Source organism: Teleopsis dalmanni, chromosome X, assembly GCF_002237135.1.
Source record: "Teleopsis dalmanni isolate 2A chromosome X, ASM223713v2, whole genome shotgun sequence".
NCBI lineage: Eukaryota > Metazoa > Arthropoda > Insecta > Diptera > Diopsidae > Teleopsis > Teleopsis dalmanni.
In genome coordinates this window covers 81282344-81294925 of record NC_051848.1, presented here as the reverse complement: position 1 = coordinate 81294925, position 12582 = coordinate 81282344, and the positions used below count along the sequence as shown (strand labels likewise).

The 12582-nt window shown below is 30.0% G+C and overlaps 1 protein-coding gene across 2 annotated transcripts in view; it reads left to right on the top strand.

Annotated features, from left to right (window-relative positions):
• Nucleotides 1–5791: 5791 nt before the first annotated feature.
• Nucleotides 5792–12582, top strand: part of LOC119688099 (stathmin) — a 52413-nt gene continuing 45622 nt past the window's right edge. Inside the window, exon 1 of one of the 2 annotated variants that reach the window (XM_038102745.1) lies at nucleotides 5792–5913. In XM_038102745.1, coding sequence (XP_037958673.1) covers nucleotides 5892–5913 — 22 coding nt within the window. In that variant the 5' untranslated portion in view covers nucleotides 5792–5891. The remainder of the gene's footprint in view (nucleotides 5914–12582) is intronic. The other variant, XM_038102744.1, reaches the window with a different exon arrangement.

The following is a 12582-nucleotide window of genomic DNA, read 5'->3' as shown; positions in this document are numbered from 1 at the left end:
CTGATTGATTTAGTTATTATATACATTTCGCCATACATATATATATATAATACCAACAGCTACAGCAACTGCTTTCACAATATATATAAACACATCTATGTATAAATATACATTTATATAAATATATTTTTGGACGTGTATTGACTTTAGTTGGCAACGTGTAGAAAGATTGTTAGAGTTAAAACGTAGAAATTCATGGTAAAAACGGTACCGGTCACGTATACGACATGCTCAGCATGAAGTCAGCTTATTTGATATTTTGTTGCAAGGATTTTCTTTGCATTATGCCATACTTGTTCAAGGATTACACATTTTTCTTTATTTTGATTAGTGATTTTTCTCTCAACGTAGCCGAAAGACTTGAATTACAATAGCCGGCATTATCGTTAAATTGCACTATTGCAGTAATGTTTAGGAGAAAGTCACAGATTCACTGTTGTGGCATTTAAAGATTGTACCGGAAAAAAATAATGATATTAAAGATAAGCAGATTTATAATTCAATTCAGTTTTTCATATTCTTATAGTATATCACTTTAAAAATAAAACTATGCGCGGCATTCAAACATGTAAAAAGTCATTACTTGAATAAAGCAAGAAATATAGTTAGTTTTGGCTCGACAAAAACTTCAGCATCTTTTTTATAGATAGTTTTTTCAACAAATAAGTTTTTTACTATTAAATTTTAAGTTTGTTAAATTAAAATCATGTTTTGTTACAATTAAATTAAAAACCTCCTTACTTATTTATTTACTTACTTATTAACTTATTTATTTACTTACCCATTTACCCATTTATTACCTTACCCACTTATTATCCACTTATTTACTTACTTATCTACTTACTTACCTAATTATTTACTTACATACTTACTCACTAGTTTCCTTACTTACTTATTTACTGAGTTACTTACTTACTTATTTACTTTCTTACTTACTTACTTTTTTACTTACTTATTTACTCACTTTCCTACTTTTTTATTTACTCACTCTTATTTACTTACTTACTTAGTTATTAACTTACTTACGTATTTAGTTATCAATCAACCAGCCCAACATCAACTGGCTTGGTGTGGTCTGTTGGTACCATCAAGTGCCTTCATATTGTCAGACACGTGGTCCTTTCGTCGAATCTCCTTTAAAGCGTTCCAAATGAGTCCTTTGTTTATTGTATGTACTGAGTGCCCATACTCAGTTTCTTCTTCTTTATTGACTTATACTGCAAGAAAGAGCAGAAATTCTAATATTTTTGTCCAAGTATCAATCCATTATTCCATAATCTAATTATATATTATTTTTTAATTGATGAATCAATATAAATACAATTATAATATACATCATTTTCTGCTCAAGTGAATATACATATCTAAGATTAAAAGCGAAAAACGAAAAAACATATCTAATGTTAATATTTTCTTTTCGAGATTGATACGTCAAAAAGAAACTATTTAAAAATTAGACAGATTCGAATAGCAAAGAAAAGACAAGAACAAAAATTTAGTTAATTTATTGTAATTTGGCTGACCAACGAGTATTGCCACGTACTCATCATCAGTGGTCTTAGGAAATATTTAAAATTTCTAAATATATAATTTGTTTGGATTGCAAGTGCCAGGCTTAGAACTCGTGCCTGTCAAATTAGAAGCGATGACGCAAATAGCCAAATACATATACAATTATATCATTATTTAGCACTAAATTCTTTGAACTGAATATATTCTACAGTATAAGGGTTTAGTACGTAGCAAGTGTATTCCTGAGTCACTTATAACTTCTTTATTTATATATTAGTGAAGTGTGTCCTGCTGAGGTTCGGCCAATATCCTCATTTCAATGAAGATAGTTGATACATTGATACATTTTCAAGTTTTATAATTTAAATTAGTCTATATATTAAGTACTATAATTTATAAATTACTTGCTTTAAATATTTTATATATAATATGAATACAAATTGATTTTTCGTAGTGTGTACTCATTTCCCATTCTTCTAAGTGCCTTTTTTCAGTTGCATATTTTACACACGAAAAGCGCCATGTGTCACACAATCGGTCCCCTAAGACCAAGCGAAACACATATTTGTGCCAGTAAGGTAATTATATGAAATGCACATATAATTATTTATTATTATATATGGTGACATGTAGTTGCAACTGTTTCTATCAGATACTAGATACATATATGTTAAACAGCATTTCTGCATTGACTAATAACTCACTAATGGATGTCATTGTTAGCCATAGGTACCTTCCTACATCCATTTTGTCAAGGTAAACTTTAAGTTATTGTGAGAAATTCTAGCAATTTATTTCAGATGAGTATTTATAATATATTATTAACCAAATGAAATACTTTTTAATGGACTTAATAATGTCAGTTAATTGCCATAATTACAATAAAGACTCTTTTTTAATTTAAATAAAAGCAAATTTATTATATGATATGATTATTTATTTTCATAATTTATATATAATGTTTTCATATTTCTGAACTGGCGAATTGATCAATTGTTTAAATAATACAAAGCTATTATTAAAAAATATACTTCATTGTCACCAAATTTTCAACTACATTCAATAGTTATCTTTAGGGTACTGATATTAATGATATATATTTTTATTTTAAATTTCTTAAGATATTTTTTTCTTTTTGATTGTAACATTTCATCAACAGTAGCTATAATTGACCCGGTACGTAGATGTGCCTTATGCTCACGTGAAGAAGTCTGCTCTACTTTTGCACACAAATTATTGAAACTTTATATCCAGCCTTTAACACATTGTCCAGCCATCGCTTTTAGTATATTCGCAGTGAATTTCAGTGCACATTTAAAATTTCCCTACACTATACCAAATATCTTCTGAATTACTTATCTTTTGAAAAGATTATCTGCAAATATGTACTTTACGAACAACATCCATTTTGCATTTGCATGAGAACAAACTATTTGACAAGGGTCTTATATAATATGATCTTTAAGTTTCTGAATATCTATCCATTAAATTTTTGTTGGTCTGTTGGTTATATGGTTATAGTGGTGACTCTTCATGAATCCAATTAACACTTTTGCACCGTTTTGCTGCCACACTCTCGTTACCAACTGACAGATCATTCGGTTACTTTTTAAGACTGCACTCTAAGATGAAATTTATACGATTTAAGAAGCTCTAAAGTGGTTTAATATTAAACACCACTTGCTCCGCAACAGTATTGAATAGTGACTTATCTAAGATAGCTATTCTCTACCTCCAAAGATTAGGGCATGAACAGGCAAAATAGGAGATAGTTTCTTTTTCTATCTGATTGTAATTAAGACAGTTAATTTTATAAACGGTTCTCATTCTGGTCTTCTGTTTACCACTATGTTAAAAACCAGGGATTACTGTCATCAGTTTAGAGATCTTCGTTTTATACGTACTAATTAGTAACGATAATATATGATTCAAATTTTATCCCGGGCATAGTGTTCGACAAATCTTACAACTACTATCAATGACACTACAATGATTTTTCTAACTACAATTCGTTATTTGGCGTATTTAGTTTAAATGGCAAGTTAAACCATATTAAACTGTGTAAGCCAAGTGGAAATTAAACTCTATAAATTCTTCATTCTAAAGTCAACGGTTTTTAAAGAATGTACAGAGGCTAAACCGGCTAGCTGACATCACTCTCATCTGAGTTCCTGGACATAGGAACGTTGGAGGAAATAAAAAAGCAGATAACCCGATCAGCCTTGGTGCTTTCCTACGTGTATTTCTGGGCGTAGCTGTTTATATTCCCCTGTAGCACGGTAAGAATATTACTTACCTTTACTTTCTTCATCTTGCAAATATTAAATGGGAGACACTTTGATCATGTGTAACTTCCCGGTTAATATGAATACGGCAAGGCTTACTGCAGTTCTTTCTGGTTACTGGTGTATAAGAACCTACGGCGAGAAACTGCGCTCTTCTTTTAATACTCACTGTAGAAGTTATGAGAACTTAGAAGAAAAATAAACAATTAAGTCTTTTCTCCGTGAATATCCTGAACTGGCCTATACAAACGAAAGACAATTTAAATTATCTAAATTTGACGAAATGAATTTAGGTTTTATGTTTTTATATCTTACGATTTCTTACGAGTATTGTTATAATAAAATGACAAAAAGTTGCTAATTGTGATCGGCGCATAGTTATCCGCTGACCTACCAATCAATTAAATTAAAGATACTTATTGTCTCATAAAAAGAATATAATGGCTTCTTAGATCCGACTGGAGATACCGTATGCAAAATTGGCTCTAAATCTCAGTAACTGCGAAGAAGTCTTTGTTGAGTTAAACTGTCATTGGAATTTATTTATCTATCTTCTATTTTTAAACTTCAAAAAAATCATAAAAAAATGAAGAAATTATTTCAAAACCAGATTTTTGGCTAGTGTTGCTTTTTCACATTTTTTTGTTTTGTTAAATTAATTTCTAAGTAATATAAGCTTCGTCTCCTTGATCGTCTCCATTAACTAATATTTTACTTTACGTTGAAAATTTTGGCAACATTTGGGCTTGACGTCAACGTTTGATTTCAACCTCTTTTTTGGGTTTTAATAAGTCTATCCATTTCCTTTTCAATATGCAGTGCTTTCGTTTCCATTGCAAGTTCTCCATGCATGTGTGTTCACGTCCAGATACGCTTGATACCGCTCATTTGCAAGGAAATGTGCGGCACTGTTTTCGCTACTACCTTTTCTTCTACTACTTTTGTTTTTGCTACTATTTTTTAGAAGCATATAAAATTCTATACATTTTTCGCCTATTTTGCAGTTGGTTTCAATTTTATTTTTTAATTTATAATTTCTTTTTTGTGCTTTCTTTATTTTTCCATTTAGACCCATGTAGTTTTGTGCATACATGGGTCTCAGCGCAGTTCCGACAATTCTAATTGCCCTGGCAACAGCGCTACGTTACGCGGCTGCCTCTTCTGCTGCTGCAATTTAATTTCACTCTTTTTACGTTTTACGTATTTCTGCTGCTTTGTTTTTCTTCTTTTGCTGTTTTTCCACTAAAATTGTTGTTAGTTTCTGTTTTAAGTTGTTGTTGTAACTATAGTCCTTGCATGCCAGTTGTTAGTGTTGTATTAGCTGTTGTTGGCTTTATGTCGTCTTTGAAACGTTAAGCAAACATAGTTCAAAAGCATTTACAATTGCAACAACAACAACAACAGCAACAGCAACAACAAAGAGAAGAACTTGTTTTAATATGTTAAGTAAAGGCTATAGTTGCAATAGCAATAGCAATAATAACAACAACAACACCAACAAATTGAAATTACTATTATAAGCGCCAACAGTAACAGCAAATAACATTCCATTAGTCACATGCAAAAGCAAAAGCAAAAGCAAAAACAAAAAGAAAAACAAAAACAACACACACTAACGACACTTATTTAAAATGGAGAAAAAATTATTTAGCCACATGCCAAAAACTATGCTATGAAATTTCTCGAATATCCTTTCATTTATGTTTTTTGTTTTTGTATATATTTTTTTTTTTTTCATTGCAAAAATTATTCCTATTTTCTTTTTATTTTATGTTTTTTTTTTTTGGTTACATTTTACAGCAATTTTTCATCGTTCTGAAGTTTTCGTTTGGCATTTGTTGTCGGTGTCGTTCAGTTTGTGTTGCAGACGTCATAGAGTTGTGTTCTATTGGTCTACACCACATAAAAACGGTGCTGTGAATAATTCTACTGTATCTTGTAGCTTGTATCTTAATAAAAAGTGTCATAAATAATAATTAAAGTTATATTAACTTTATAGCAAATCATTCGAGTAAATCAACAAGAAAATTTATTCGAGTTTTGTGCAGTAATTTCCGCTTTTTTGTCAAAGATTTCTTGGAAATTTGCATTGAAATGGTTGCCATCAATTCGACTTGTAAGTAAAACACGTGCTTTTCACTTGCTTCTTCTTAGTGTGAAAAGTGCAAGAAATGCTGATTAATAGTGCTTTTAGTGTTGAAATGTAATCAATTTTTTTTTCTTCATACAAAAGAAATTAATTGTTAAAAACTTGGATTATGTAATGTGTACTTACAAGAACAGTTATGCAAACTTTATAATTAAAAAAAAAAAAATTTTATACCTGCAATAGGTATGCAATGTGACTCACATAACCTCTTCTATTGAATACTCATTTAAAAACCTTTTTTTTTGTTTTAACATTACATAGTATTAAAATAATAAATATGACTTTATATATATATATATATTTATTTAAAAATTTCTATATATATTTACAGTATGATTCGAAATCATACAAAGGTAGTTCGACTTGAAAGTCAATTTTATGAAAAAACTGAATTATAAATACAATATTAAAAATAATTTTAGATATAGATATAAAACATTCGCATTATATTTTGATTTGTTTCTTATTTAATTTTTTTTATATTATTGTAATTAATTACAAAAATAAAATCTTATAACTAAAATATAGAAAAAATGGGGGCTAAATGCCAAGGCCTGATTTGGTTTAATTTTGATATTTAAAAGAAAAATTCACACCGCTGCACAGTGTAAATTTAGAATGAGACACTCAAAATTCTGTATTCCTGAACTAATAAAGATATTAGTATGAAAATTTCCTTAAATATGTGGTTTTTGAGATGAGCCCGATTGGCTCACTGAAGGCGGAGTATTCATAGTACAAAATATTTGGACTATATCACTAAAGTTCAAAAAGTTTCATTACACCTATTGCCCATACAAAATTTTCATAAAACATTTTTTATTATTTTAAAAAAAACTTTAACTTCCATTAGAATACATATATTAATTATATATGTCATAGTACGAGTTTAAGGTAAAAAATAGAATTATCCGCTCATTAGTTTTTAAGTTATTTGCAATTTTATGAAATATTTGCGAAGTCAAGTTTCGAGAAATTAAGATTTTTTATGTTTTTTAATCCTTATCATATACTTATTAATTATATAAACATAAGTTTTCAAATTCATTAAACAGTAAAATTTAATAAATAAAAATGTACAAAAAATCTGCCTACTTTTATGGACTTTTTGACTTCAAGCTACTACATCCAAAAACTTTGTATTAATTTTACCATAAAACCTATGGTACTTAACATAGGCTATTATGTTAAGGGTTTAGAAAGAACAAAACATTGCTCATTAAAACTCTATTTTTAATACCTATTGCGGTTGTAAAACAACAAAGCTATCACGTATTATGTTTGGATGAACGCCCTGCAATTTGCACATAACTTTTAATTAATCGTTCTGCCTATTACGAAATTGAATTCGATTCAATTAGACCGCCCATCTCAACTGAAACTATGTTAAAGGAAATTTCATTTTAATATCTCTACTGGTTCAGAAAATATCGAATTTTGATTATCTAATTTTCATCCTGCCACACTGTGGTCTGTATTGTAACTTTCTCTTACAAGGAACCAAAAAACTGTATAAATCAGTTACAATATATTTTTCCTGTTTTTTTTAATTAAAAAAATTTACATTTATTTTGTCTGAATGAAACATTTATAGAAATTTTTTTTTAACCTTTAAATTTATCTATTATTTTTTTTTTCTTTTCTATTTAAATTGTTTTTCAATTAAAAGAGATATAAGTGATTAATTACTTAAAAACAAACTACTAATTTGCTTCAATCTAATATACTAGTTCTTGAATGCATCCAGAATAAAGAAATTAACAAATCAATAAAAGACGAAGACTATATAACACAACACGTATAAGAAAAATTTCTTATATAAACAGATGAATTCAAATCAAAAAAAAATTTTATAATATAAATTATATTGAATTTAAAACAATTTTTTCATATAATTAGTAAATAATAGATTTATATACAATCTGTGTAAATTCTTACAAGAAAGTTTCCTAAAACTAAAGTCTTCTTTAGTTTAGTTTATAAAATTGTTATTTGTTTAAAGTTTTATCACGAGGTAATATAAAATATATAAAATATAATAAATATACAGTGTTGTGCATAACAAAAGCAACCAAAATTTGCCCATCAAATAAATAAGTTTTTTGTCTACTTTTTACTTTTCATTCAAAAATCTAAATACACAGTTTTATTTGTTATTGTATTAGCTATTATAAAAAAATAACAAAATCTACAATTCTTCATAACGGGTTAATTAATTCACACAAATAATAATATATTGCGAAATGCGGCTGTGCAGAACAATAGCAACTTTATTTATTATATTAAATTTTGGTATTATTTTTCTAAATTTTGTATAAATCCCTTTGCTTTTTATTACTTGGGCACTTCTACGGGTCATAGGTGATATTAAATTGTTAATAAAACTATTTGGAATTTTACACCATTCATCTTTCATGACCTCAAACAATTGGAAACTTTTTGACCCCCAAAGCGACGTTTGAGAATACCAAAATGTTCTCAATTGAATTAAAATCAGGTGTTTGGGCTGGCTAATCTAAAATTGGAATTCCATTTTTCAAAATCCATTCTCTTATCAGCTTTAACGTGTGTTTTCGGTTGTTATCGTACTGATATACCCTTCGGAGTGACATTTTTCATCCGCCATGGGGTACCATATGGCTCTCTAAAATTTTTTTGTACACATGTTGGGGTATTATTTGATGAATTTCATGAAAAGATCTTAGTCTAAATCCTGAAAAGAACACTCAAATTATTACTGACCCACGCCCATGCTTCACAGTCGCTTGGCAGTTACGCGAATACAAACGCACTGTGCACATCCCATCAGAATTAAAGATGTTAAATTTTGATTTATTGCTGAAAAAAATTATTTTCCATTTAGTAAGAGTCTAATTTAAGCGATTCCACGCGAAATTTGATCTAACTGAAGTATATTAATATTAATTAAAAAGAAAAACAAAAATCTACCTCTTTTGCTAATGCTTTTTAGTCAACATTGGTTTTTTGACTGGTCTGTAACTTTTGAAACCGGCTTCGAGAGTAAGCCTGCGTACAGTACTAGAGTCAACACCTTGTTTAAGCTCGGCTACGACCTTTTTCAACGACACGAATGGTTGTTTTTTTGTAATTCTTATGATGTTTCGATCAATTCTACAAGTAATCTTAAGAGAGGCTTCACCCAAATAAACAGTTTTAACGGTATTTTGTCAAATTATATTTTTTTATAAGCTGCGAAACAATAAACTAATTAATTTTAAATATTTTGGCTATTTCATTTGAGCACTGCCATTTAAATATTTTTCAATTCTTGCTTCTTTAAACTTCAAAGTATACGTGTCACGAGCCATGATAAAAACGTACTTCCATTACCTGATTTAATATTGAACTATTCTGTGTTTATGTTCTAATTCGCTTAAAAACATAAATCACAGCATAAAAATGCAAAAAATCAAAAAAATATCTTGCTAGAATGCACTTTGGTCATAGATCTATCATTGATCTTGTCTCAGTTGCTATTGTTTTGCACAGCCGCATTTCGCAATATTTTATTATTTGTGTGAATTAATTAACCCGTTATGAAGAATTGTAGATTTTGTTATTTTTTTATAATAGCTAATACAATAACAAATAAAACTGTGTATTTAGATTTTTGAATGAAAAGTAAAAAGTAGACAAAAAACTTATTTATTTGATGGGCAAATTTTGGTTGCTTTTGTTATGCACAACACTGTATATATTTATATAAAATACAACAAATAGCAAACAATATTAATTAAGCAGAGATTCTGCTTTACCTCGTCGACCTTATTATATAAAAAAAAATATTTTCTTCTTCTCCTCCTCCTCTTCTGCTTCTCAAAAATATTAGCAATTTGATATTAACAATTTAGCATAAAATTAGGACTAGATACATTAACCATAAAATTATTTTAGTTGCATGTTTTTAGGGTTAAAATTTAACTGCAATGCACAAAAAAGATTTAATTATTCTTAACACTGATAAGCAATCGACTAAAGTATCTTTCTGGCATTATTTATATCTAGTATATAATAATAATTAAACACTATATTATAAATATATGATAATAACTACCGTGAAGCATTACGTCAAAAGGCATCCTGAGCATCAGCTGAAATAATTAGTTATGTCGTCCGAGTTCATCACTGTCCAATTTCTGGAGAGAAGACCTTTCTTGAGGCGCGTTCGCTGACACGAAGTCTTTCAGTGACATTAAATTGACTCATGATCCTCGTAGCAGCGGTCGACATTATTCGCTATGTATCCGGCGAGCTTGCCATCTTCAAAATTAAATTTCCCGAGCAAATGAGTTCGCCAATAGCCTGACTCATCTCTGCTCTGGCTTCGTCGAAATGTGGACAAGAGAAGCGAACATGGTTTGCATCTTTAACGACCCCTTCACAGCTGGGACAAAACGGATTCTCTTTGTGCTTGAAGCAATGTAGATACTGTTTAAGGACTCCATGTCCGGTTAGGATTTGAGTGAGATGGAAATCCACCTCACCATGGGTCCTGTGTACCCACACATCAAGATTTGGGATCAGGGTATGTGTCCACCTCCCTTTCATCGAGTCATTCCACCGTCGTTGCCATGTAAGCATGGTAGTGCTGCGTGCAATCTTTTGTGTCAAATCTCTCGAAGTTCGTAGGCCAGCAGAACAAACGGCGGTATAACTGCTATAACATATGCAGTATCATCCGAAACAGTGTGGAAAGCACTGATTACGCGATTAGCCGATTCGTACTTCTTGCTTGATGGGTCGTATGCCCGAAGTATTTGCCATGAGTCGTAATAGGGCAACTGTGAATTTAGCCGCCTGCTCATTTACAGCCCTTAGATGGTTTCTAAAAGTTATTCCTGGTATCTGTGAGAATACCCAGGCACCACAAAAATGATTTCGAGGCTATTACAAAGCTACCGCTTGAGAACAACAAGACAACTCGTTTCTTTCGAGTACTGAGTAGCACTGCTTCCGCCTTTTGGACCGCTAGGTGGAGTCCCTTTTCGTAAAGCCAACTGGTTATCTTGTCAGCAGCTGCTGAGCACTGCTCTGCAATTTTCTTTATCGTTTTCGCAACAACAACGATGCAAGGTTATCAGCGTAGGCAATGCTTGTGCAATTCTCTGAAAGGACGACTTTAAGTACACCGTCGTACATCACATCCTATTCCACAAGACCAAGTACAAAACATTGCGGAACGCCAATGTGACTGCGACTCAATGTCGTCCGTCGACTTATAGTATAATACATAATAGTATAATAGTAAATATACTAGTAGTAGTAAAAATGCAGATGTAGATATAAGAATATCTATAAAGCCACATTGATGTATAAATTTTTCGATGTGACTTTAAGCTAACGTTGACTAACACTTTTCAAATTATTGATTAAAAATTTTATGTGACATATATACGAATAAAATGCCTTTATAAAGCACTGTCATACGAGTTTAGAGCATTTAATTTTGATTTTTTACGATAATGGCTATAAAAGTTATCCCAAACAGCAAACAAATTGATTTTGAATATAAGATCAAAATATTAATAATAAGAAATGTAGTGTAACCTGGTGTTTTATAAGACATTTGTTTCGATCTGCACGTAACATACAATACTCGTTTACTTATAGAATGATGTAGAAAGACTTGAATTTGGCTTAATCGAAACTAGTTCCTTTAATATAGAAAGATAAATTACAAACAAAAAAAATTTGTTAATATATCACCTCATTCAGTTCATTTCTTTTGGATTCTCTCAACTAACAAATTTCATAAATAAGCTTAATAGATGCTGATACCTGCAGATTCTGCGGATTCGACTCTTACAATTTCTTATAAAATAAGTGAATTACCTTTTTGCAACCAATGTTGTCAGGAACTTTGAGCTTACAGATATTACTCGATTTATTAGTGGCTTCAATTTGTCGAAATTAGTGTAGCCGATTATCTATTAATATATCGGAAAATAGTATAATTTATTTTTTTATTATGTTTAAAAATCAGCCTCACGGACCCAGTTTCAAGATAACTATTCGAGGAATTTTCTGCAATCCTGAAACGAATTGCATTATTTTTAAATTTGTGGTACAAAATGCTCTATTATTAAAGGAAAGCAGTATGTTAGGTAAAATTTTTATTTAATATACAGTATTTGTATTCTATACGAAAAAAAAACATTGTTGACCCCATAACGTATATAGTTGTATATATTTGTGTCTTATCCTGAAATTAATTATACCCTCACTATTTCGTCCTCTCTATTTGTCCAACATTATATAATTTAGTAATGACAATCATAAGATGCCTAAGTGATAGTTCTAAAGTTCTTTAACTCGTCTGATCATATGAAACTCACAACAAATGTATGCTCCAGCTCCCAATAGTTTTCAGTTTTCAGAGAGACACTATTATAAATGCTACAAATTGATTGACAATGTGTTTGCAAAGGATTCTAAACTTTAAATCTATAGAAATTACAAAAAATAGGATATTAATTTCACTATCTGGGTAGATATGGTAGATATCATATCTGGAAAAACAAAAAAAATAAGTCTCTTGTGAGATATTTCTTTTTCAAACAATTAATAAAACTAAAATCTAAATACCAAAGATACTCTTTAGAGACTTTTTCCATG